Source organism: Sus scrofa, chromosome 4 (genome assembly GCF_000003025.6).
Source record: "Sus scrofa isolate TJ Tabasco breed Duroc chromosome 4, Sscrofa11.1, whole genome shotgun sequence".
Classification (NCBI taxonomy): domain Eukaryota; kingdom Metazoa; phylum Chordata; class Mammalia; order Artiodactyla; family Suidae; genus Sus; species Sus scrofa.
In genome coordinates, this window is record NC_010446.5 from 125,839,172 (window position 1) to 125,862,109 (window position 22,938).

General features: G+C 40.1%; 1 protein-coding gene across 29 annotated transcripts in view; it reads left to right on the forward strand.

The window, feature by feature from the left end:
• ZNF644 (zinc finger protein 644) overlaps positions 1–17,017 on the forward strand; it is a 115,864-nt gene extending 98,847 nt beyond the window's left edge. For all 29 annotated transcript variants that reach the window (XM_021090264.1, XM_021090279.1, XM_021090290.1 and 26 more), the window contains 2 exons: positions 14,467–14,569; positions 15,312–17,017. In XM_021090264.1, coding sequence (XP_020945923.1) covers positions 14,467–14,569; positions 15,312–15,504 — 296 coding nt within the window. In that variant the 3' untranslated portion in view covers positions 15,505–17,017. The remainder of the gene's footprint in view (positions 1–14,466; positions 14,570–15,311) is intronic.

A 22,938-nucleotide genomic window follows, 5' to 3' on the forward strand; every position in this document is an offset into this window, starting at 1 on the left:
CCTTAACCCACTGATCGAGGCCAGGGATCGAACCCGCGACCTCATGGGTACTCGTCGGGTTCGTTTCCGCTGAGCCACAACGGGAACTCCCTAGACCTTTATTTTTAGTCACTGTTATCCACCACATACAGAATGAAAGCAGTTGAAAATCGTTAGGTGAAGTTGGTCTCGAGCTGATGAGCGTTCTGGCGAAGAGTCTAATTAGAAAAAGCAGACACCCGAGAACCGGTTAGGCCTGGAGTAGATTTCAGAGGACTGTAGAAAATGTTCCACTCTGACTCTTCAGGCACATTACGTACCCCGAGGCGGGGCTCGCTCTGATTTTGAAGTGCATTAAAAAATGCTTTTACCATCTGAAAAGCCTTCAAAATATAGAATTAGTTGCTTATAAATAGCTGATAGTAACACTCCATTGACCAAGGGTGCTTTCTAATGAACACTTTATCACGTAAAAAAAGTTTCATTATTTGAGAAAAAAGTAGTATAGGATAAATGGGGATACATTTTTATGGGCATCCAAAAAAAGGGCTACTATGTTTAAAATATTAAATACTAACAAAATGTCGGAAATGTTAGAAAATAAAAGGTGTGTGTTAGGCGGTCTTCAGGCCAAGAGAAGGGAACCAGAAGGCTGACGAAAGGCCAGGGTGGCATCGTGCGCAGCCCCTGCCCGCCTTTAAGAAACATAAAAGTCACATGTTCCCTTGGAAATTCTGAAACTTTTCCTGATTTTAAAAATCTTTTTGACCAGTAGAGCTGGAAGATGTCTTTGCTGCTTACTCACACCAGTAAGAAATGTTTCTTTTAATCAGCTTTATTAATGATTTGTTTTCCAGGTGGGTAATTCTCTATTTGCAAACTGCACACACCCATTCCCTTCCCCATGTCAGTTTCACTGGTGCAAAGCCATGGTCCCACCCTGTGGTCCTGGAGGCTTCCGCTGAGTTATTGTAAGGGATGCCTCAATTCACATGAGTAAAAGGCATTATTTTTCAGCAATGTGTAGATGCTGTTTTGATGAAGAAAATGCAAAATCATTTTTTAAAAACTTGCCTTAACTCAAGTATATCATAAAACTGAAACAATATAAAGAAAAAATGAGTAGAACTAAAGCCTCCATAAGAATGTCTAACATTTGTGCTCCTCCGTTCAAACAGACTTGATTCATGTGAATTTTTAATTATGTGGCCCCCTCTGGAGGAAAGAGCTTAGAAAGCCCTAAATCAAATGCTAAAGACCTGCTTGCTTACCTGTGATAGAATAAACTCCCACGGCTCCTTAGAAGCTACCAGCTTCTGCCCTCTTTTCGGGAAACGGGGGTTTTTGAAGGAGAGAAGTAATCCGGGGAGCCTGGACAGAATGAAAGGATGCTCCCTGCTTCCCAAATATTTATTTACTAATGCCTCAGATACTTCTGATGTGATGGCTCTCAGTCTTCTGGGGGGTTATTGACCTTTTCGAAACTTTCACAAAAGCTAGAAACATGCACTTATTTGTCCATAGATTAAAATGTTTCTCTGTGCACGCTGTACACACCCTGTGAACGCTGTCACCCATGGACCCTTCCTGTGGGGGAAAGCTAAGTGACGCCAAACAAGAGTGACGTGGAAAAAACCCAGCTGGGAAGCTGGAGCTCCAAGGCGTCTTTTTTTTTTTTTTTTTTCTAAAGAGTTAGAAGATGCTTAAAATACCAGAACTGTGCAACACCCAACTAATTTGTATGGTCGCAAATATAAATTCTCATTTAAGTAAAAGGAGATTATGAAGAAAGTAGGGAAGCTTTGGAATTAAAGACATGGAAAAGGTAGCCATTCTTGGAATCGAGTTAAATTGTCGAAAAAGAATCCATGTCACAGATGTAAATTTAAATAAATTGTTTAATAATTTCCGTGTGCCTTCATTTGTGCATAATCATATATGAAGCTGTTTAACTGCAATTTTTAATGGCTTTTTATCTGAAGAGATTAGTTCCAAAGGGTTTACTTTCTATCCTACGTTGTAAATCCAAGGCATACCTCTTACTGAAGAACTTTTTCCAGTTAATCAAGACTGCAGTATTGGCAGACTTCTCTTCCAGGTTTTGTTCTCTAGGTTGTTTTGCATGTTCATGCCCCACCCCCCACCCCCCGTCCCCTGCCCCAGTTGATTCTTTATAGAGTCTAATAAGAACAGCCTTAATCTCCATTAAAAATCAGAAATTGCATATAATTTACATGAAATGTTGGGAGCTTTTTAACTACTGGCTTTTATTTTGTGTTTTTAAATATAGAGCGACCATGTGTTAGTGCCTGGGTACGTGTCTTGGGTTGTGCAGTAAATTACAGGGCCACCCCAAATGTTAAAATTTTTAAAATAAGATTGCTCAAGGCAAAGTGCATTCCATCAGCTCAATCTGCAATCAGGAACAAAAAAAAATATTTTGAGGTCGGAGTAACAGTGAATTCACAGGTAAAGAAGGGGAATGATTGACGTTCAAGTAGAGAGAATGTTGTGGAAGGAAGTAACATCAGAGCGATGGAAGCTCGTATTTGCACAGCGCTTTTCTGTGGTGATGGAGCAGTCCGTTATCTTCGAAAAGATGGAAAAGTAAAAAAGGGATCCGGCAGTTTTAGTAGAACCCCGTTTTACATCCTGACCCCGTATTCAAACTCTCATTCATACTATACACACTCACTTGTTCACTCATTCACTCACCTGAATTGAGTGTGATGTGTCTAATATTTTCTGTTGTATTCTTTCTCATTGAAAATCAACACTGGTCCTGACCAGCAAAATGAGGTACGCCCACTGAGAAGGCACTCTCCACAGGTTGAAGGGACTCTTAAAAACTGTTCATGCCCGGAATCAACCGAAGGGATGTTTAGAAACCGTAACACTGTGGCAGCAGGTGCCCTTGCTTTACGTACTGGGTTCTCAGGCTTGTCTGCGGTCTCGATTTTAATCAAATGCCCTTCCTTGGTATTTAAAGTAATTTGGAAATTTCTAGTTACTTAATGTGTGAAAATATTTTACACATGCAAATATATGAGGGGCTTCATTTCGTTATATTCACAACACACCCATGATAACATTTTGGAAGGAAAGCACAACTGTTGCTATTCTGCAATGACAGACTCACCCTTATAATTAAAGAAGGACTTTCCAATGAGGAAAAAAAGACTTAAAAAATTGGTGCTGGATCCTTTCCGTCGACACCTCTCGTGCAGTATAATCTACCTTCTTTTTTAGTGAAGTCGTTTTGTTTTCCACACCGTCCACTTTTAAGTGGCCCAGTAGTGGATTGCATGTTACCTTGCAGGTTCTTTGCCTGTTTTCAGCTTTGATGATGTAACTGGCCATAGGGCCCTGCAGCAACAAGTGCTGATGAACACACAGCACACGCCAGGTGCTGAGTGGGTGTACAGCCACCAGAAAAGGGATTCTCTTGCTGTAGAACGTGCTGTGGGAATACTCTCCTCTGTGAAGGAAAGAAAAACGATGATACCGCGAAAGCCTTTCAGGGTGGATAAATCACCTGTCCTCTCACGAGTGTCTTCTGTGGTGTCTTTTTAAATATTATCATGATACCGCCTCTTCAAGAAACTACACCCTTTTATAGTGATTTATTTAGCCTGAAAAAGTACAAGAGGGTTTTGATCTTATTTTGATTAAGGTCTAAAGGAGCAGACCAGCTTCTAATTAAACCAAATACCTGGATAATTCTCCAGACTCGGTCGTCGAGGGAGACATAGGAAGTATGAGACGTGACCCTGTATCAAAGACCTTAGGAAGGCGTTATTGACGACCTGTACAAAACTGTCAAAATTGGAGAACTGTGCAAGGTAGTATGCAACTTGACCATAGGTAGTGTAGGAGACCAAGGTGTTTGTTTAGTCCAGGCCTCCGTTCTAGGGGAGCTAGGAATTAAATTGGGCTTCTTTTTTTCCTGCTGCCTTGACTATTCGTTTCATTCTTAAGTAGAGCCTTAAAAAGAAGGAAGAAAAAAGAAAGTTCATGCTGCTGTGTTTCTTGTCATGTTTAAAATGGGAGAGAAAAATAAAAAGAGTAGTCACAGAGAATTTCCATTCATTCAACTAGTTTAGTTATCAGTAGTTGGGCCGGGACTGTGCCCGCTCTGAGGCTGTAGAGACCTTGCCCTCGCGCTGTATACACTTAACGGCGGGAGTCTGGCGGGACAGGTACAAATGTGCTGTGAGAGAAAGCTCCGAAAGGTTTCAGCTAGACCCTGACCTTGACAGTGGAGCAGTTTCAGGAAGAAGCGGTGAGGGAGGACATTCCAAGTAGAGAGAACAGCAGAAGGTGGGGTAAAGGGATGGAGTCGGGAGTCCAGAGGTGTTGGGAGAATCAGTCTTAGGTGTTTGGGAAGATGATGATGCTGGAAAGGTCAGGCCGATGCCTTGAGGGCTTGCCAAAGAATTTAAGAAGTCACCGAAGAATTTTTAAAGTAAGTAACATGGTCAAATTTTATTTTAAAAAAATAATTGGAGGTAGCAGAATAGGGGGAAAGAAGGAGCTGGCTCGAGGTTTTAAACCGTGTCGTTGGGAGAATGTTATCCCAGCGTTTCGGATACACTGAGGGATGGGTTTCTGTAGTTATCTCTGTGGTTCTGTTCTTTTTTTTTTTTTTAATTGATGCGGTAGTGTTCTTTGTTAAGAATGTATGTCTGTATGTACTTACCAGCACAGTACCTATAGTTTATTCAGGATTAGCAAGCCAGTGAATTGTTCAAGCGGAGTAAATTTTCTAGGTCATGGAAGACTAGTGTCAAAGCCGATTTCATCCTAACCATTTTGATGGTAGTGTTTCTGGAATGTTATTCTTCCTTCTGCCTTGTGACACAGTAGACTGGATATAATTTAATTGCTTGAGTATTTAGAGTCACCCTTACGGATGCAAATTGTTTTATGATGCCAGCAAAATTTGGGCTGTTTGCCCATGACGCTAAAACATGATTGGCTGATTCATTCACTAATTCAGCAACCTTTCCAGATTCTAGGTGGTTTATGTATTGTGCTAAGTACTTCAGAGAGCAGTTGGATCTTACAGTGTAGGAGAAGCGCATCTGTGCATAAATGTAAAACAGCAGATTTAAGTGCCGAGTTGTAAGAGTGCATGAAATGGCAGTGGAAGCTGCAAGGCAGAGGTAGGTGCTTTCACTTAGACCAGGACCCAGCAAGGCTTTGGGGTGTAGCATCTGATTTGGACCTGGCGGGATAGTTATTTGAAATGGACGTGGGGGTCAGGTGGGGAAGGAGTGTACCGGTAGGAAGGAGCGGTCTGGGGGGATGTGAGAAGTTTCTTGGAAATACTAGGAGGAGAAGGGGCGCGGTTGGACGGGTAGAGGACATAAAGTGCTAGAATGCTAGCCCACGATGTCGGCATCAGTTCTGTAGAGAGGAGCCAGTAAAAATGTTTTAAAAAAGGATTTGCGGAGTTCCCGTCGTGGCGCAGTGGTTAACGAATCCGACTAGGAACCATGAGGTGGCGGGTTCGGTCCCTGCCCTTGCTCAGTGGGTTAACGATCCGGCGTTGCCGTGAGCTGTGGTGTAGGTGGCAGACGCGGCTTGGATCCCTCGTTGCTGTGGCTCTGGCCTGGGCTGGCGGCTACAGCTCCGATTCAACCCCTAGCCTGGGAACCTCCATATGCCGCAGGAGCGGCCCAAGAAATAGCAAAAAAAGACAAAAAAAAAAAAAAAAAAAAAGGATTTGCGTGGCGCGTTTAAAGCTGCCTGTTAAATAAAAGTTAAGGGATTTGGTGGGGAGGTAGAGCAGTTGGAGGTGAGGTCGTTTTAGACCTCGATGTCCTGCTTCAGTGGCAGGAGGGATGTAGAGGCGGAGTCGCAGGCGTGTAGATTATATTATGGGAGCAAAGTGAGCGGAACTTGGCAGGTTCATTGGAGGGAGCAGAGTAAAAGGAAAGAGATGGTGGCGCAAGGTTTCAAACCTTGATGTTGGGAGGATGGTTATACCGGTCCAGTTAACACACCTGCCACCAAGTGGTCTGGTAAGAGAAGAGTGGGCTTCATTCATTCTTTGGCTGTCGTTTATTTAGCAACACATCATCCATCTGTCTGCTGTTAACAAACAGTCATACTTACAGAATCTGTGTGTTTTTAGCAGACTGGAATGTAAGAGTTTTGGACTCTTGGAGCTCCCACTGTGGCTCAGCGGGTTAAGAACCCAGCATAGTGTCTCTGAGGATTCGGGTTTGATCCACGGCCTCACTCAGTGGGTTAAAGATCCAGCATTGCTGCCAACTGCAGCACAGGTCTTGGATGTCACTGGGATCCGGCGTTGCTGTGGCTGCGGCGTAAGGCCGGCAGCTGTAGCTCTGATCTGACCCCTAGCCAGGGAACTTCCATATGCCGAAGGTGCACCCTAAAAAAGAAAAGAGTTCTGGAGTTCCCGTCGTGGCGCAGTGGTTAACGAATCCGACTAGGAACCATGAGGTTTCGGGTTCGATCCGTGGCCTTGCTCAGTGGGTTCAGGATCCGGCATTGCCGTGAGCTGGGGTGTAGGTTGCAGACGCGGCTCAAATCCCGAGTTGCTGTGGCTCTGGCGTAGGCCGGTGGCTACAGCTCCGATTCAACCCCTAGCCTGGGAACCGCCATGTGCCGCAGGAGCGGCCCTAAAAAAGGCAAAAAGACAAAAAAAAAAAAAAAAGAGAAAAGAGTTCTGTACTATTATTGCATAACATGTTTACATTTTATAATGATCACTGGTTATAAAATTTAGGAATTCTGTTTGGTTGATATTCGACCAATATCTTATTTTTCATAGAAGTCTTAACTACTTAGACTAGCATTCCTACCTACTTAGCCTAGCTTAGCCTAGCTCATTCATACTTAGCCTAGCAATTACTACCCTTAGCATTCCTATTGGTTCTGTTACCAATTTTCTGAAGTTTGCTTGTTTTGATTTTTTTCTTTTTTTTTTTCTTTTTGCCGTTTCTTGGGCCGCTCCCTCGGCATATGGAAGGTTCCCAGGCTAGGGGTTCAATTGGAGCTGTAGCCGCCGGCCTATGCCACAGCCACAGCAACTCGGGATCTGAGCCGCGTCTGTAACCTACACCACAGCTCATGGCAACACCGGATCCTGAACCCACTGAGCAAGGCCACGGATCGAACCCGCAACCTCATGGTTCCTAGTCAGATTCGTTAACCACTGAGCCACGATGGGAACTCCTTGATTTTTTTTTTAGCAATTGGCTTAACTTGGATTTTTATGTTTGGATTTTTTTAACTTGTCTAAATCTTTATATCCCCAGTTGTGGTGTTATGTTTGCTGTGATGTCTGTTCTAAGAGGAATTTATTGACTCCTGTTTATAATCTGGATTAAGATTTAATAGATTTTGCAATAGCAAGGTGTATTCCTGGCCAGACTTAAACTGTACATAATCTGCCTCAAGCGACATTATAGAAATAGTATATTTTCTCTCTTGGAGGTGAGTGCAGGAGGATGGCTTGTTGGAAACTGGCGGTCCCTCACTTAAGTAAGAAGTAGAAACATAGGATTTATTATTTCTTTGTTGTGTCTGGAGTTTGAGGAACAAGGTTAAATCTTGCTGTCCATGTTGGAAATATGTTTTTAATTGTGGCCTTACCTGGAAGTACCTAAACCAGAAATTACCTAGTCAATACCATGTTTGATTATAGTTCCGATTTTGGCTAGAACGTATAAAGCACTTCAAAATGATAAAAAGCCAAATCAGATCTTTTGAGAGTGTAGATCTGTGACACTTTATTTGCTATTATAATTATTGTGCGTGCTGTCTTATTTATTTATTTATTTATTGTCTTTTTGTCTTTTTAGGGCCGCCCCTGTGGCATATGGAGGTTCCCAGGCTAGGGGTCTAATCAGAGCTGTAGCTGCTGGCCAGCGCCAGAGCCACAACAGCGCCAGATCCGCGCCGCGTCTGTGACCCACACCACAGCTCACGGCAACGCGGGATCCTTAGCCCACTGAACAAGGCCAGAGATCGAACCCGCAACCTCATGGTTCCTAGTCGGATTCGTTTCCACTGTGCCACGACGGGAACTCCCCCTGTCTAATTTAAATCGACCGTGATTATACTCAAGTTAATTTAACGAATTTTAAGTAACATCATTTCCTTACTTCCTTAACTAATTTTGTATAGGAACTATGATTTTGTTACTTCAACTAAATATGAAATGAGAATTTGGAAATACTGACACGTTTAGAGGGCATAGAGTATGACTATTCAGGGACTTCTCAACAAAAGTGATTGAAAGCAGATTTGTTAGATGTTTTAATGTTTATTCTAATTTTAGATATGTCTCGGTCTTAGAAAAGTGGGTATTATTAAGTGCCTGTTGTCCTTGGTAAATGAACATGCAGTGCTAACCTTGCTTAAGGAGAAATTTTAAGTGTTTTTTTCTTATCTGTCACCATAGAGAGGCAATACATTTGCTGTCCTATTAACTCTTAACTGAATAGCAAACACCTTGTAGCTGAGGTATTGTTAGCTTTTAGCTTTTGGCAACCTAGCAAAACTAGCCTGCCTCCACTTTCTCTGTTTATAAAAATGTGCGATAAAGTTTCATTTTTATGTTTAGCTTTTCCCTTCACATTAAAAATACCTTGCTCAAAATATTCTTTTACTATTCATCCCCTCTCCTTTGAAATAGCAGAGGTTTCTACACATGTAGTGTGTGTACTTTTTCTTATTCCAAGTAGACCTAAATTCAGAATAAAAAGCTGCCTTCCTTTGCTTTTGCTCTTTCTCTGATCCCAGTTCACAGGCTGTTGTTATTCTTAACACAGCCTCCTGCTTTGTAGGGGAGACGCGAGCCCCCGGCCCATTCCTCTGAACTAATATTGTTAAGCCGTAAACCTCTCCCTTAAAGCCAAGGAAACCTACTTTTCAAACATTTTGTATCTCATCCTCTCTCAAATAAAATATTAAATCATGTGGTAGCTAATTAACTTTGCCACGTTTGCTCTGTGATTCTGGGTTAGTTATTGTTTTTAGTTACTGAGAATGGAAACTCTAAAAACTGATGAAGGTAACGTAGAGTGCTAAAAAAAATCCAATTTTAGAGTGAAAATGCCATGGGAAAACGGTGGTGAAAATGTGCTTCTGAGGTTGCTAATTGTGTGTGTGTCTGTGTGTTTAATTCTGGTTGGAAGGGACTCTTGCTCTCCTAACAGTGCACTCCCTCAGCTGCCTGGGGCGTGATGACTAGTTTGGTTACAGCAGTGTAGTTAGGAGCCAAGGATCCGTGCTGGGAGTCGAGAAGTCCTTCCATGAATTTTTTTATTTTTTAATGGCTGTGCCTGAGGCCTGTGGCAGGTCCCCTGGCCAGGGATCAAACCCACGCCACTGCAGCAGCCTGAGCCACTGCATCGGCAGTGTTGGATGCTTAACTCACTGGACCACAAGGGAATGCCCAGGTCCTTCCATTGTGAGTGGGCTGGAGAGAGTGGGATTTAGCCACTTTTCTCCTAATAGCTACTGTTTTTATGGGCCAAGAGATTAAGAGGTGGAACTGAGGGCCGTCTTTCTCCTTTAGGGGAGCACTTACTCAGGACCCGGAACTGGCTACTTAATTTTCAGGCTCCAGTGCAAAATAAAAACAATAGCACCTCATGTTTAAACATGAAGCATTTAAACTGCAGCAGCAGAGAGAGCACTGAACCACGTGTGGGATGCCGTGTGATTGCACAGGTCACACCCCCGTCAAGTCCACCTTATAGGCACTTTTTGCAAAGAGAAGAGTGTACTGGAGGAGCAGAACTTAGCTTCTCAACTAATGGCTTCCCCAACCCCACATCCCTGTTTTAATACAAGCCGACGTGTTTCTCTCTGCCTCTTTAGTTGGGGCTGAGGGAAAGAAAATGGTGTTTGCACAGTCTTTATATGCGTGGGGCTCATGAACCCGGAGGGATTAATGACAGCAAGTGGAATTGAGTTTATTTCTCCATCTCACACGTAAGCATCTTCTTCCCACCTCACCGGTGCCACCACCGTGTCCGTCACTGGCGTGTCAATGGCTATGGGAAGGTTGGCTTGTCTGTTGGTGTCATTCGTATCCCCATGGTTTCCCTGAACGAGGGCACAGCTACCAGCGGTTGCCTGCCCGCCCCACCCAGGCCGCCTGGATGGAGAAGAAACCTCCTTCTGCAGCCTGGCTGTTACGTTCAGTTGCACTTTACCTTAGAGATGCCACCAAGCAAATGGGAAACGAAACAGGGCTTGAAAGAGGGCTGGTGACTAAATGGCCAGGAACAGTATCTTGGTGGTGAATTGTCACGTTGTTGGTTCTTTTGCCGTAGAGGCTTCAGGTGCTTTTAGGAAATAAATCCTCATTCTTTGAGGTCATTTGCGTAGTGAATTAAAAAGAAAATCAAATTTATTGAAGCAATTATTGTGTATAATGGGCAGAAAATGTGCCCATGGCAAAAGGACTTATTTAATAATGTTAGAGTCCAGAGTAAATTATTATACTTCTGTGTATAAAACTAAATAATGTCTCAGAAAACAGACTTGAATTTGTGTATGTCGTATTCTTTGTTGGTTTGGTTTTCACTGACCCACTTTAGTTCTTGAGACGTGTATGTTGTCATGGTTGTTGTTGGTTGGTGTTGCTGTGTTTGGTAGCACTGCAGTATGGTGTCCTTTTTTGAGGGCTCACAAGTGTGGTATATTTTTCATTCCTATGTGATCAAAACAGCCGTCTTACTGAAAGTTATATTCTAAAAAATTTAGAAAGTAAGACCTTATAGCTTAGCTTAAGTTCATTCTTCTTGCAAGTACAGTATTACAGTATTACTACCAGGAATAACTTAGAACCTTTATAGATCAGTTTGGGGTTTTTAGTCTTCTGATAAAAATTGATTACTTTAAATATTTTCTGCCACTCTAAATAGGAAGCTTAGAAAGCTTTGAGTGACTGAGTTTATTCCTTTCCAAAGAATCAGATATGCTCCAGGAGAAGAAAATTAAGAATTTCTGAAACTAATCTAGTATGTTTTATACATTTCAAGTACAGCAACAGTGTTAGATTTTAAATATTTTGGGAAAGAATTGTGTGTGTTTTGTTTTTTGACAGTAACAAATAAGTGGGAATAAAATCCTGTTACAAAGAAAGGTTTTGTATAAAGTTATCTATATTTGGCAGATTGTTCATATAAACAACTTGGTTAAACCTTAGGCTATTAATCGCAAATATTGATGAGTCCTTTTATACTAAACCGATTGTGTTAGTGATGTTGCTTTTAATGTTCTAATGATTCCTGGTACAGTTTGGAATTAAACTGCTTTCCCTCTAGATGTGGTAGAATCTGTTGAATGAGAACATTTGTATAATGGACCTGTTTGTACGTGATCTTTTTCATTTAGTGGAACATTTTGTGTAAATCATCTTTTTCATGTAAAGATTACCATATAGATGTTCTCTTTGTGTGCATATTAATAATATGTTTAAGGTTTTTTTCAACAGATTTTTTTTTTTTCTTCTTAAATGTTTGGGCAGTATTGCCAGGTTGGTTGTTGGATGTTGCTATTAGAAAAACTATTCCTGTAAAATATTCTATTCATATTTTACTTTCTGAAATAAATAAGTGACGTTGCAGGAGATAAGAAATTTTGAAGTGGTGATGAAGCTATTAAGACACTGAAATGTATTTAGATATAATTACCATAGGTTCCTGGTTTGTATTGTCTTCACTTTGTGGGCAGGCTTCCAAGGATTCCTAATATATGCAATTCCCTAAATTTACTTGGAACTCTGGGTGCTAGAAATTCCCAATCAAATGCTGACAGAGTTGTTCCACTTTCCAAAGTCATAATACTTTCCCATATTAATTACTACCCAAACTGTGACATTGTGCTTTAAAATTTAGATTTGATCATTCATAAAACAGCCTAAACTTCAGAGTTTCTAGAATTCATAGAGCATCAAGTGTCTGCAAAATTCCTTTTTCCCCTCTACTAAAGCCAAAAACAGTACTACATCTCTGAATAAACATTTCCAGTTCCACTTTTTTAGGCTATCACGGCATCTAAATGTAACTTAAATGCTTTGTAACTGATAGAATATTCTTCTTTTGCTTTTTAGGGCTGTACCCGCACATACGGAAGGTTCCAGGCTAGGGGTTGAATCGGAGCCACAGCTGCTGGCCTATGCCACAGCCACAGCAACATGCAATCCTTAACCCACTGAGCAAGGCCAGGGATTGAACTGGCATCTTCAAGGATACTGGTCCTGTTCCTGTCTACTGAGCCACGATGGGGACTCCTGGTGGAATGTTCTTTTGCATATCTCTACATCACCCTCTGCCCTTCTCCCTCAGTTTGCATTATACACCTAACCTTAGCATGCTGTGAATGGAGATTTAAAGGGTTGTTGTAATGTATTTTATTTGCATCCCGCAGGAGTTTATTTACATCTTAAAAGGAATTTCAGTAGAGTGTGGTAAGCTCATTAAAGTAAGATTCTGTAATTCATGATACAGCAAACACATGCTCAGGTCCATTTAACAGAGGCAGAGATGGTGTCTGGTTTACCCTAGAGGTAAAGGCGAGCTGACATCTTGTAGCACTTAGCCCTTTGAGTTCCCTAAACTCTTTACTGCTGGTGGACCAATTGCTTTGAAGTTCACTTACATTCGGATTCCTCTCCAGAGCAACTAGGAAAAAGAAGGTGCTGATTGCAGAGTAGTTGCCCCCTTCTTCCTACTGGTTGCCCAGAACATAGTTTCAACACGTAAGCCAGGGAAGAATTTCAGTGTGTTAACAGCATATTTGTTCAAACAGATGACGCCGAAGTGTTCCACGGGAGCTAGAGTGTGTATTACGTGGTGGTAGAATGAATTTCCATTCAGATGTTGTTTAAATGTCAGAGGTTAAATCGCTGGGGTTTTCTTTATTTTTCACTCCCAAAGTATTTGTTGATTCCTGCTATGTGCCAGGCTCTTGAATGAGATAACCAATGAAGCACCTTACGAGATTTTTCTATTCCAGATTTTGATTGTTTAGCTTTGAAGTAGCCATTCTTTAATACTTGGCTTGACTTCCTGTAGTTCTTATTAGATTCTTCTTCTGAGGATAAGCAGAGACTGTGAGTCCTAGATTTTACTTTTAAAGAGACGGGTGACCAGAAGCAGAAAAACTGTGGCTTGAATGAGATTTAGGCTTCTCGTGGTTTTATATTTTCCATGTGACATTTCCGTCAGCATTGCCACTTGACTACTGTGAAAAACTGTGTTTACTGGTTTTGTAATAATAGCATCTATTCTTTTGGAATCTGGACTTTGAACAGTTCATTTCACACAATCATTGAATAGCCAGTTCCTGTTCTCTCTTACCTAGAATTTTTCCAGGGGATTTCACGTGGCAGAATAGCAGAAGAAAAGCCACTTTGGTAACTTCTGTTACATTGTTCCCCTCCCACTTGGATCCCTAGAGATAATTCTTAACCATCTCTTCCTGCTCACGACCAGCAGCACCCTGCAATGCTATCATCCCTTTGTCCAGAGGAATGGTGTGCTTGTACCCAAAGAATAAAATGTTGTATCCTGTCTATTCCTACCTATACAAAGTGTCTTTTTGTCTTTATTAATAAGGTTTTTATAATAAATAATGGAAGGAAAAGTCAAGGAACAGAAAAATTTCAGGAACAGTTAGCACTAAAATATTGATCCACTTTAATATAAACAATATTTCTCCCTTTTTAATCACACTTCTAAAATAGGCTCGACAAAATCTAAAATATTAAAATGTACAGAGTAGCTAGCATTTAACGTCTGGTCCATTTGTAAACCTAATGTAAGATAATCTGGATTTATATTTATTTTCTAGTAAAATAAAAGATAAGCTTGTGTGTGCAATACAGGTTGAGCTTTAAAAAAAGAAAGTTGGGCCTTCTTTGCCCTTTGAAATGTAGGACCAACTTACACGTTTAAGAGCTATTTGTCATTATAGAATTCAGAGTGAATTGCCATAGAATTGGTTCTTCATTGAACTCTTCGATTACATTGCTGATGTTCCTTTGCTGGTTTTGAGCGTTTGAGACCTGATGAATGGAGTAGAAATCCAGTGCACACGTAATGATTTTACATCAAATGGTACAGTTTTCCTGGAAATCAGGAAGATTTAACCGGATATTAAAATAATGTATATGGGATCAGGAAAGACTACCATCGCTGCAATAATTGGAAAATGTAGTCATTTCAAGTTATCGAGTTACGTTTTTCCTCAGTTGTAGCGTGGTTCGGTAAAGCATTATTTGAAACGGCAGCATAGGGAGAATGGATGCTGATGATGCTGATGATGCTGTTAGCCAGCCCGCTGCAGGTCAGTGCATGCCGAAGGGAGTGCAGACGCATGCAGGCTTGCCATGTCGAACTTGACTTAGACGCTCTGGCCTCCCTAGAAAGAAATGTGTGTCTGTGCGTTTGGGGATATATGAGAAATGTTAAGTCTCTCTCTTCCCTTTTTTAGCCTTAGATTGTAAGCAAAAGAAATCAAGGTCAAGATCCGGAAGCAAGAAGAAAATGCTAACGTTACCTCACGGTGCTGACGAGGTCTACATTCTCCGATGCAGGTATATGTGCCTATGTTGCCAGATGGTCTTCCTTCCTCAGCTTTGCTCTAAGGCGTTCTAGCTGCTGTGTTGGGCTCTTTAGTTTGTGGCAGAGGGTGCGTTCTCAAAAACCGAGTTGTAAGTGAACTTCGGGAGACAGACCTAAAATTTCATGTGGCTCCTAATACGCTATATCCTTCAGCAACTCATGAATCACGGATTTTATATTAACGGAGAGCCTCTGTGATACTCGATGTACAGAAGTAGCTTTTTGTCGTGTTTTATTTACGTGCTTGGTTTGCTTTAATTGGACATTTTTTAATTGTCTTGCGTTCCTGCTTATTGGGAACAGTTCTCTCCCTGCTCATGCTTCTGAGTGTAGCTGGACAAACCCATTCAGACTTCCTTCCACATCCACCCTCACACAGTTTAAGGAATTCTGAATCGGGGAAGGGCCTTTCCAAAAGAACAGTGCCTTTTGGAATTACGGTGGTTTTATAACCATTAAGAAAGATGTGCAGGTGTTAGGATCTCTTAATTAATTTTAATCTAATAAGAATGTTCCCACCTCTGCAAATATCACTGGAGTTGTTAGGAATTGGGCAGTCTGGAGATGGTGTGAAATCGTTTGGACTTTATAGGTCTTTAGAAGCTATTGTCAAGTCCTGTCTCCAGGATGACTCCTTGTATCTATGGGTTTTATGTGAGTTGGTTTTTCACAAAGGGAATTGGTCATGTTAAGAGAACTGTTATACTTCTGTAGGTTTTGTGGCCTAGTCTTTCGTGGACCATTGTCTGTTCAGGAAGACTGGATTAAGCACTTACAACGACACATTGTAAACGCTAATCTTCCACGGACTGGAGCTGGCATGGTGGAAGTCACGTCACTACTCAAAAAGCCTGCCTCCATTACAGAAACTTCATTTTCTCTACTAATGGCAGAAGCAGCTTCCTAGAAACAAGGAAACCTTTTAAATAGCGAATTTGAATTGGATGTACATTTGAAATTCTTTTGTGTTTTTTTTAAAGCCACGTTAAATTATCCGTTTGTAACTACTAAAACAGGAAAATGGGGGAAAGAGAATTACAGTGACATCAGAGCAAACTGAGTGCTGCAAACAGTAAGTAGCCTCTGTATTTTGTGTAGGAGGGCGATGTGTCTTTAAGGTTTACTCAGTTGTGTCGGTTCGCTGTTGACTCACCGAAAGCTCAGTCCGTGTACACAGTCACTAATAACCTGTGGCACGTGGGTATTTAAAGACAGACTTATTGGAAAATGATGTTTTCTGCAGTGTTACCAGAATCAAGGTTCTGTTTATTCCCCACAAGACTTGCATTGAAAAATAAGATATTATATTTTGTTTGTATATATTTAGTGTTTTGTATAATACCAGGAACTGCTAACTAAATTTACTCAACTTAGGGCATTAAATATCATGTACTTCATAGTTGGAGACTGTTCACTCAAATAGGGCAGAGTACTATTCTATCTAGATGTGTAAGTGTTTTTTTAAAGATCACACGGAACGGTTTTTTTTATACTAAAAAGTGGAGGGAGATTTGTTTAAACAAGTATTTCTAAAAGAAATATGTACATAGTCCTGGAAATTATTTGCGGTAAGGACCTACTCTTTACTCCAGTTGCATTTCTCAGACAATAAAGTGGTGCATCCATGCTACCTCCTACTTTGTCAACAAAGATGCTGGTAACCCTTTACATTTTTGTACCATAATAGATTTTAAAAAAATCTAATGTTCTTTCTTGCAAGACATCCTTTTGTTAACAGATTTGTTTCTTTTTAATGTTTTACCTAAAATTGGACATGCTTACAGGACACGTTTGCCTCTTACTTTATTTAACATTGTAGAAATGTAACTAATGATTAAGCAGTGCTCACTACACAGTTTAGAATAGGCTTTCTCATTTATATTCTCTTCCAAATTCGATCAGTTAGCAAAACTTCATACACCAATTTCTACATATGATGAGAATGTTTACAATTTAAATTTTTAGAACTTGTTTTGGATGTGACTATATGTACAAAAATCGTGTTAACACTATGCTCATGCTAGGAACCGACATAATGGAATTACTGAAATAAATGTGCTGTGAGGAATGGAAAACATGGTGCAGATGTCTTGGTCATGAAAAATTGTGATTCTTCTTTTGAACGTTTTCCAAAAGCAAATTCGTTCTTTTATTAATCGGAAATCAGATTCCTTTACAAATAACAGTTTTGTATGCAAGCACCATTTCATTTTATTTCATGTAGTATGGCTAATAATATAGTTGAAACAAGGATAATGCATTGATACTTTTCTCGTATGTAAATAAAGTTAAAAGCAGTTAAAATAAGGAGTATTTTGGTAGAGTATATACATACCTCACTGCCAGTGAAATTGCTTTCCTATGGTATATCTCCTTACCGGAAAAATCTCTAAATAAAAAAAAAGACTTAAAGAAAATTATAATGTCTATAGTGTGAAACATTTCTTATTTTTATTGCTGGTGGAAATGGCCCGCTCCAGGTCGTGTTTCCTTGGATCTCTGTTGTTTATCCTTAGCAGGCTGCTTGAGGCGCACACCTTAGGTGAAAAACTAGGAAATGAGACTGGACGGATCGTTCCCAACCAAAGGTCTCCTGATCCCTGGGGTACTTAGATAAGGGAGCGTCCTTGTAAGTTAATTTCATTTTGCCAAAGGCCTAATAGAAACTGTGTATTTCTCTCTAGTAGATGAGTCTAACTAAAACATCAAATGTCTTTACTTTTGACGGAAAATGTACCAAATCTGTGTATACTGGTAGTCTCTTACTAAATTTCATTGATACAAATATATTCTATTTTGAAATGGAATATTTTTTTTTCCCATTGGAAATCATACTGCTACATAGCAATTAGAGTTCAGAAATTTTTGAAGAAGGGAGTCCCGGCGGGAAGACTCACAGTCGCTAGAGCTCCTTTCAGCTGTAACTGCTATAGCTCTTTGATTTTGTTGAGCCAACTGTCAAGATGGAGGAGTATGCGAAGAAGGGGTAGTGTGGCCACACGTTTCACAAGCAAAGCTACATGGAATTCTTTATGTTCACCTCTTTTTAAAACCGTATTTGTCCTTCTAGATGTAAAAAGAATTAATTCATCGAAATACAGTCATTGGAATGAGAAACGGTAAACTCAAGGGATTCCTAAAGAGTAAACTAAAGAGCACCGTTCGTCACAGAGCTATTTAGGGTACAACGTCTTTTTAAGACGTCTTAGGGAGCAAAGTTTGCCTTTGATTTGGCAACGAGAAAGTTGATGGTGTATTTTCATTTGGCTTCCACTGGAAGAAAATTATAAAATGTTGTCTTAAGTCGCATGATGGGTTTTCATGTCCAAACACAGGCTCATTCAGTGTTCAGTATTGCTTCCTTTTCTCTATGGTTCCTTTATCCTGGCCAGAGATAGTTGAGCTTCTTTAGTATGAAAGCTTTTTATATTAAAAAAAAAAAATCTTGTTGTAAGTATTGGTTTTGTTTAATAGCATCAAGACCAAAAAGTTGACTTCAAAAATAGTATTTTCCACTCTCCTTCTTTAAAATATATGGGAACCATGGCGTAGCTAGTGTCTCCATTGTAGAGTTCACATACATTATGGGTAAGGGAGATGAGGTGTTTTCAGTAGTAATTTAGCTGGGAAAACTTTTTTTTAAGGACATACACATAACCTCTCAGGGACTGTAGAAGTTCAACCATATACTAGTCCAAAACATAGTTTTGATGTTCTCTTCCTCACTACGAAAATGTAATGTATGCTTATTTTAAACATGCTAAGAAAATGAAAAAGTAGAAAATGGGGGGAATCCCCTTTGTTGTTTATCAACACTTAAAGGCTTTTAGTAGCTTGTTACATTTCTTTATCTTACTGTTCCAATGTGGTTATGAATGTAATGTATTATAACATATCCCATTTTCCCGCGTTTATTTTCAGTGTAAATGCTGCATTGTATAAACTAACCTTTGAATACTCGATCTCAAGCACTTTCCCTCACCAACAACCAAGCAGTTCTCTGATTCTCCAGACACTAACTGGGTGTTGCACAGTTGAGTTCAGTTCTGACACTCACTCCCAGGAGTTAGCATCAGACTCCGCAGGTTAAAGGGCTCAGTCCCACACGATTGCCGGCACGTCGGATGCCAGTTACACCTCTCAGGTCACCCCTGCTTGTGACCAACTGGCTGTAAGTCAGAGGCTCCCATGACCTCCTCTTCAGGTTCCGCAGTTTGCTAGAATGGCTCACAGAACTCAAAAAAGTACTTGCCGTCACCAGGTTTATAAAGCCTCTAACTCAGGAAAATAGAAGAGATGCCTAGGGCAGGGTATGCTGGAAAGGGGGTGGCACGGAGCTTTGGTGCCCTCTTGGGGTACACCAGCCTCCCAGCAGCTTGATGTGCTCACCCACCCAGAAGCCCAACCCGTAGGGGGTTACTCTGGAGCTTTCGTTACGGAGGCACAACTGATTAAGTAATTGGCCATTGGTGATTAACTCTAGCTCCTTTCCTCTCCCTGGAGGTTTTGTGAGGTCGGTGGGACGGAAAGCTCGAACCCTGTAATCATGCCTTGGTCTCTATGGTGAGCCACTCCCATCCTGACGCTTCGAGGGCCCCCAGCCCCAGTCATCTCCTCATCACTTTGGAGATTTCAAGGGTTTTAGGAGATGCGTGCCAGGAACCAGGGACAAAGACCAACTATTTATTTTGTATTATCTCCCACTGGATAGACCACCTCTAACGTGACCAAAACTAGTCAGCATCAGTGATATTTCAAATCATGGGCTGTAATCAGCATTCGCCCCTGGTATAGAAAGTAGCTGTCAAATTTATTTCAGCCATGGGAACTTGTTTTCTTATTTTGAGAGTCAGTCAGGTTCAGTCGATAGCTCATAACTTAGAGTTTCTTGGTTCTTTACCCTACATTATAGACGTGGTACATCTTGGTTTTTCTTAATTACCACACATAACTGAATAATTCTTTTAAGTGCTTAGGTAACAACAGTAATAAGTAAAACTCAGAGAACTGATACTTCATTCTTACAGTAAGTCAGAAGTCAAGATAAACAGGGGATGTAATCTAATAAATTACTGAGTTTTTTCCTTGTTATTACACTTTAAGACTAGAAAAAGAGAAATACATGGACTTCCGCCACATTAAAAATTTGTCATAGACCCATTCTAGTCTTTTTTGTGTTGTATAGAGGCTTTTCCTTCTTAAAAAAAAATGAGATCACGCAATGGAGAAAGTAATCCTTTATTCTCTTAGCAGTAGATCCACGAGCATTTTCATACCACTAAATACTGTTCTTAAATATACTTTAACTTCTGGCATCATGTTCCATTGCAGTACGTGTTATTTACCCCTCCATTTGCTGGTCATTTTAATTAGGTATTAGAAGAAACGCTTTTGATGAACATTCTTGCAATATATTGTACACATCCAAGGTGATGGTGTTAAGATAAGTTTTTAGTTGTAGTTTTTATATGAACTTCCAGATTGTTTCACAGGAAGGCCATGGAACTATGTATTCCTGCCTGTGGTGTATGATAATGTCTTACAATTCCTCTCACCCCTGCCAATATATTTTTTAAAAACTTTGCTTATTTAATAGGTAAAAAGTAATACTTTATCCATCTCTAAGTGACAAATGAAAACAAAATAAGTAAACTTTTTACCACAAAGGCATTAACTGTCTGACTTGAAAACATAAAAACACATATGAACGTTTTACTAGATGCTGTTCCTAAAATAACTTCAACTGTGATTTTGTAATTGGCCAGTGGTATGAGAGAGAGTGGGTCCTTACACTCTTGTAGTCTTTTCAAGACATCTTTGAATATTTTATTTATTCCAGAAGTTTCTTTGTGTATCAAGATGCATCCTTCTGTGAGTTCCATAGCACTTGTCAGGTACTCAGGTTGGGCTGTGACTTCCCCACCCCCCAAAGTAAAGAATACCTACTTTGAGAGTATTCTTTGTTATATCAGCTATCAGGTGGTTTATACTTTTTATTATAATCCTAGACAAATTCTAATTGAAATGTACCCCCAAAATCTTCCGGCATAGGTTTTTTGGTTGTTGTTTTTATATGGTAGGGAAAAGAGATAGTGTGAATTGTTTTGCATCTTACAAACAAGTTGGTAGAAAAAGATTATTAGCTTTTAAAAATTAGTATTTGACTTAAAGATAGAAACCCAAAGAGTTAGTTCTTTCTTAAACTATTCAAGTCAACCTCTGGAATTTTATTTTTCTACTGATGAATTTGGCAAATTTTAGCAAATACCTTAAGTAAGAAGCTTTTAGATAATAAGTAATCCCATTTACAGCTTAAAACCAAGAAATATTTTAGACTTCATTTATAAAGTCAATATATTGTTACCATTTCAAGAATCTAAGTACCCTGATTTAAAACCTTCTCAAGTACTAAATATCTCTCCTAAAAATATAATAACTTAAGCTCTTAATAAATATGTAGAACCTTGAGTTCACTTGAGTATTTCAGTGCCTCCTATAACTTAGTAACATTTTACTTAAAAATTACGTCAAAGTTGATTACTCAACTATGCATTTTAAAATGAATTTAGAAAGCTGAATTGTTAGTCTAATAGGCCAGATTTCTTTAAGTATTGTAAATACCCCCAGTTTTTAAAGTTTGCACAAATTGCCTCCTGCCAGATTATTTTTTGAGATAAAGTATATAAACATATTGCCATTTAAAGAAATATTTTAATTACTATAAGAATAAGATGTAGAACATTGCCGGCACCCCCAGAAAGCTCCAGGTTTTCCACCCCAATTAAATTCGCTCTCTCCCATTACCACTATTCTGACTTTTGTAATAATCGTTTGTTTGTTCTTTTTAACAGCTTGACCTCGTCTGCACGCATGTAGCTTAGTTTTGCCTGTTTTGTATTTTACGGAAGTGGAATTATACCACATGTATTCTTTTGTGACTTGCCACTTTGGGTTAATGTTGTCTTTGAATTTCATCTCTATTTTGGGTATAGCTATAGGTGATTCATTTTCCTCGTATAGTGTTATATGTCTATACATGACACTGTTTAATTATTCATCTTTATTATTGATAAACATTTGGGTTATTTTAAGAGCTGTGAATCTATGACAATTCTTGTCTGTGTCTTTTTAAAAAACATCTGCAAGTTTCTCCAGGGTACATGCCAAGGAATGGAATATCTTGGTCCCAGAGTGTGTGCTTCTCAGACAAGGCCCAGCTGTTTTCCAAGATGACTGTACACTGATACTCCCACAAGGAGGTGGTTCATGAAGTTTTCCCTCCCTGTCTTCACTGATTCTATCATCGGACCCGAAAACTTTTGCTGGCTGGCGAGTGTTGATGCTGTGTCGCTGTGAATTTACTTCCTGTTTCCCTGATCCTGGTGAGGCTGGTGGTCCTTTCTTACGTTTGTTTCTTGGCCACTTAAATTTCCCGTCTTGAGAAATGCCTTGACCGGTTGCCCATCTTTTTCTGTCGGGGTGTCTGTCTTTCATATTCCCTCTTCTGAATGCCACTGATCCTTAGGCCAGGGTGCTGTAAGTTAACTTCGGCTTCGTCATTCTGCTCTCCTGCTTATGCTACAGTGACTGTTGATGAACAGTTCTTAAATGTAACCCAATTCCTCCTTCTAAATTTCCCAAATGCGCTTTGTCTAAAGATGCCTGTATTCGTGTAACTCTTGGAGGATGTTTTCATTGGGCGTGGAAGTCTCTCTAAGTTGGTGGTTGTTTTCCTCCTGCGTATTGAAGTCATTGTCCACCATGTTCTGCCTCATTTCGCAAGTTCAGCTGTTGCTCATTTTAAAATAAGCTGTCCAATGTTTTCTGGCTGCTTTCAAGGTATTTATCTTTATCTCTGGTCTTCTGAAGTTCTACTATAAAATGTCTTGATGGGGATGTCTTTTTTGTCATTGTCAGGTTTGGAATCTCTGCTGGGCTTCTGGAATTCTCGGAGCCCTTATCTGTAAACTCCTCTTCTGTCTCGTTTTCTCTCTCCTGGTTCTCTTGGAACTCCAATTAAATATGTGATAAATCCTCACCACAACCACTGTTTTCTCTCTCTTTGTCTCTTGATGTTGTATTCTAGGTAGTGTCTTTTGGCCCGTCTTCCAGTTTAGTAATTTTCTTGGTTACTGTTAAATCTGGTCCACTGAGATCTTTTTCTTTTTCTTTTTCTTTTTCTTTTTTTTTTTTTTTTTTGTCTTTTTGCCATTTCTTGGGCCGCTCCCGCAGCACATGGAGGTTCCCAGGCTAGGGGTCCAATTGGAGCTGTAGCCGTCAGCCTGCTTCAGAGCCACAGCAACGCGGGATCCGAGCCGCGTCTGCAACCTACACCACAGCT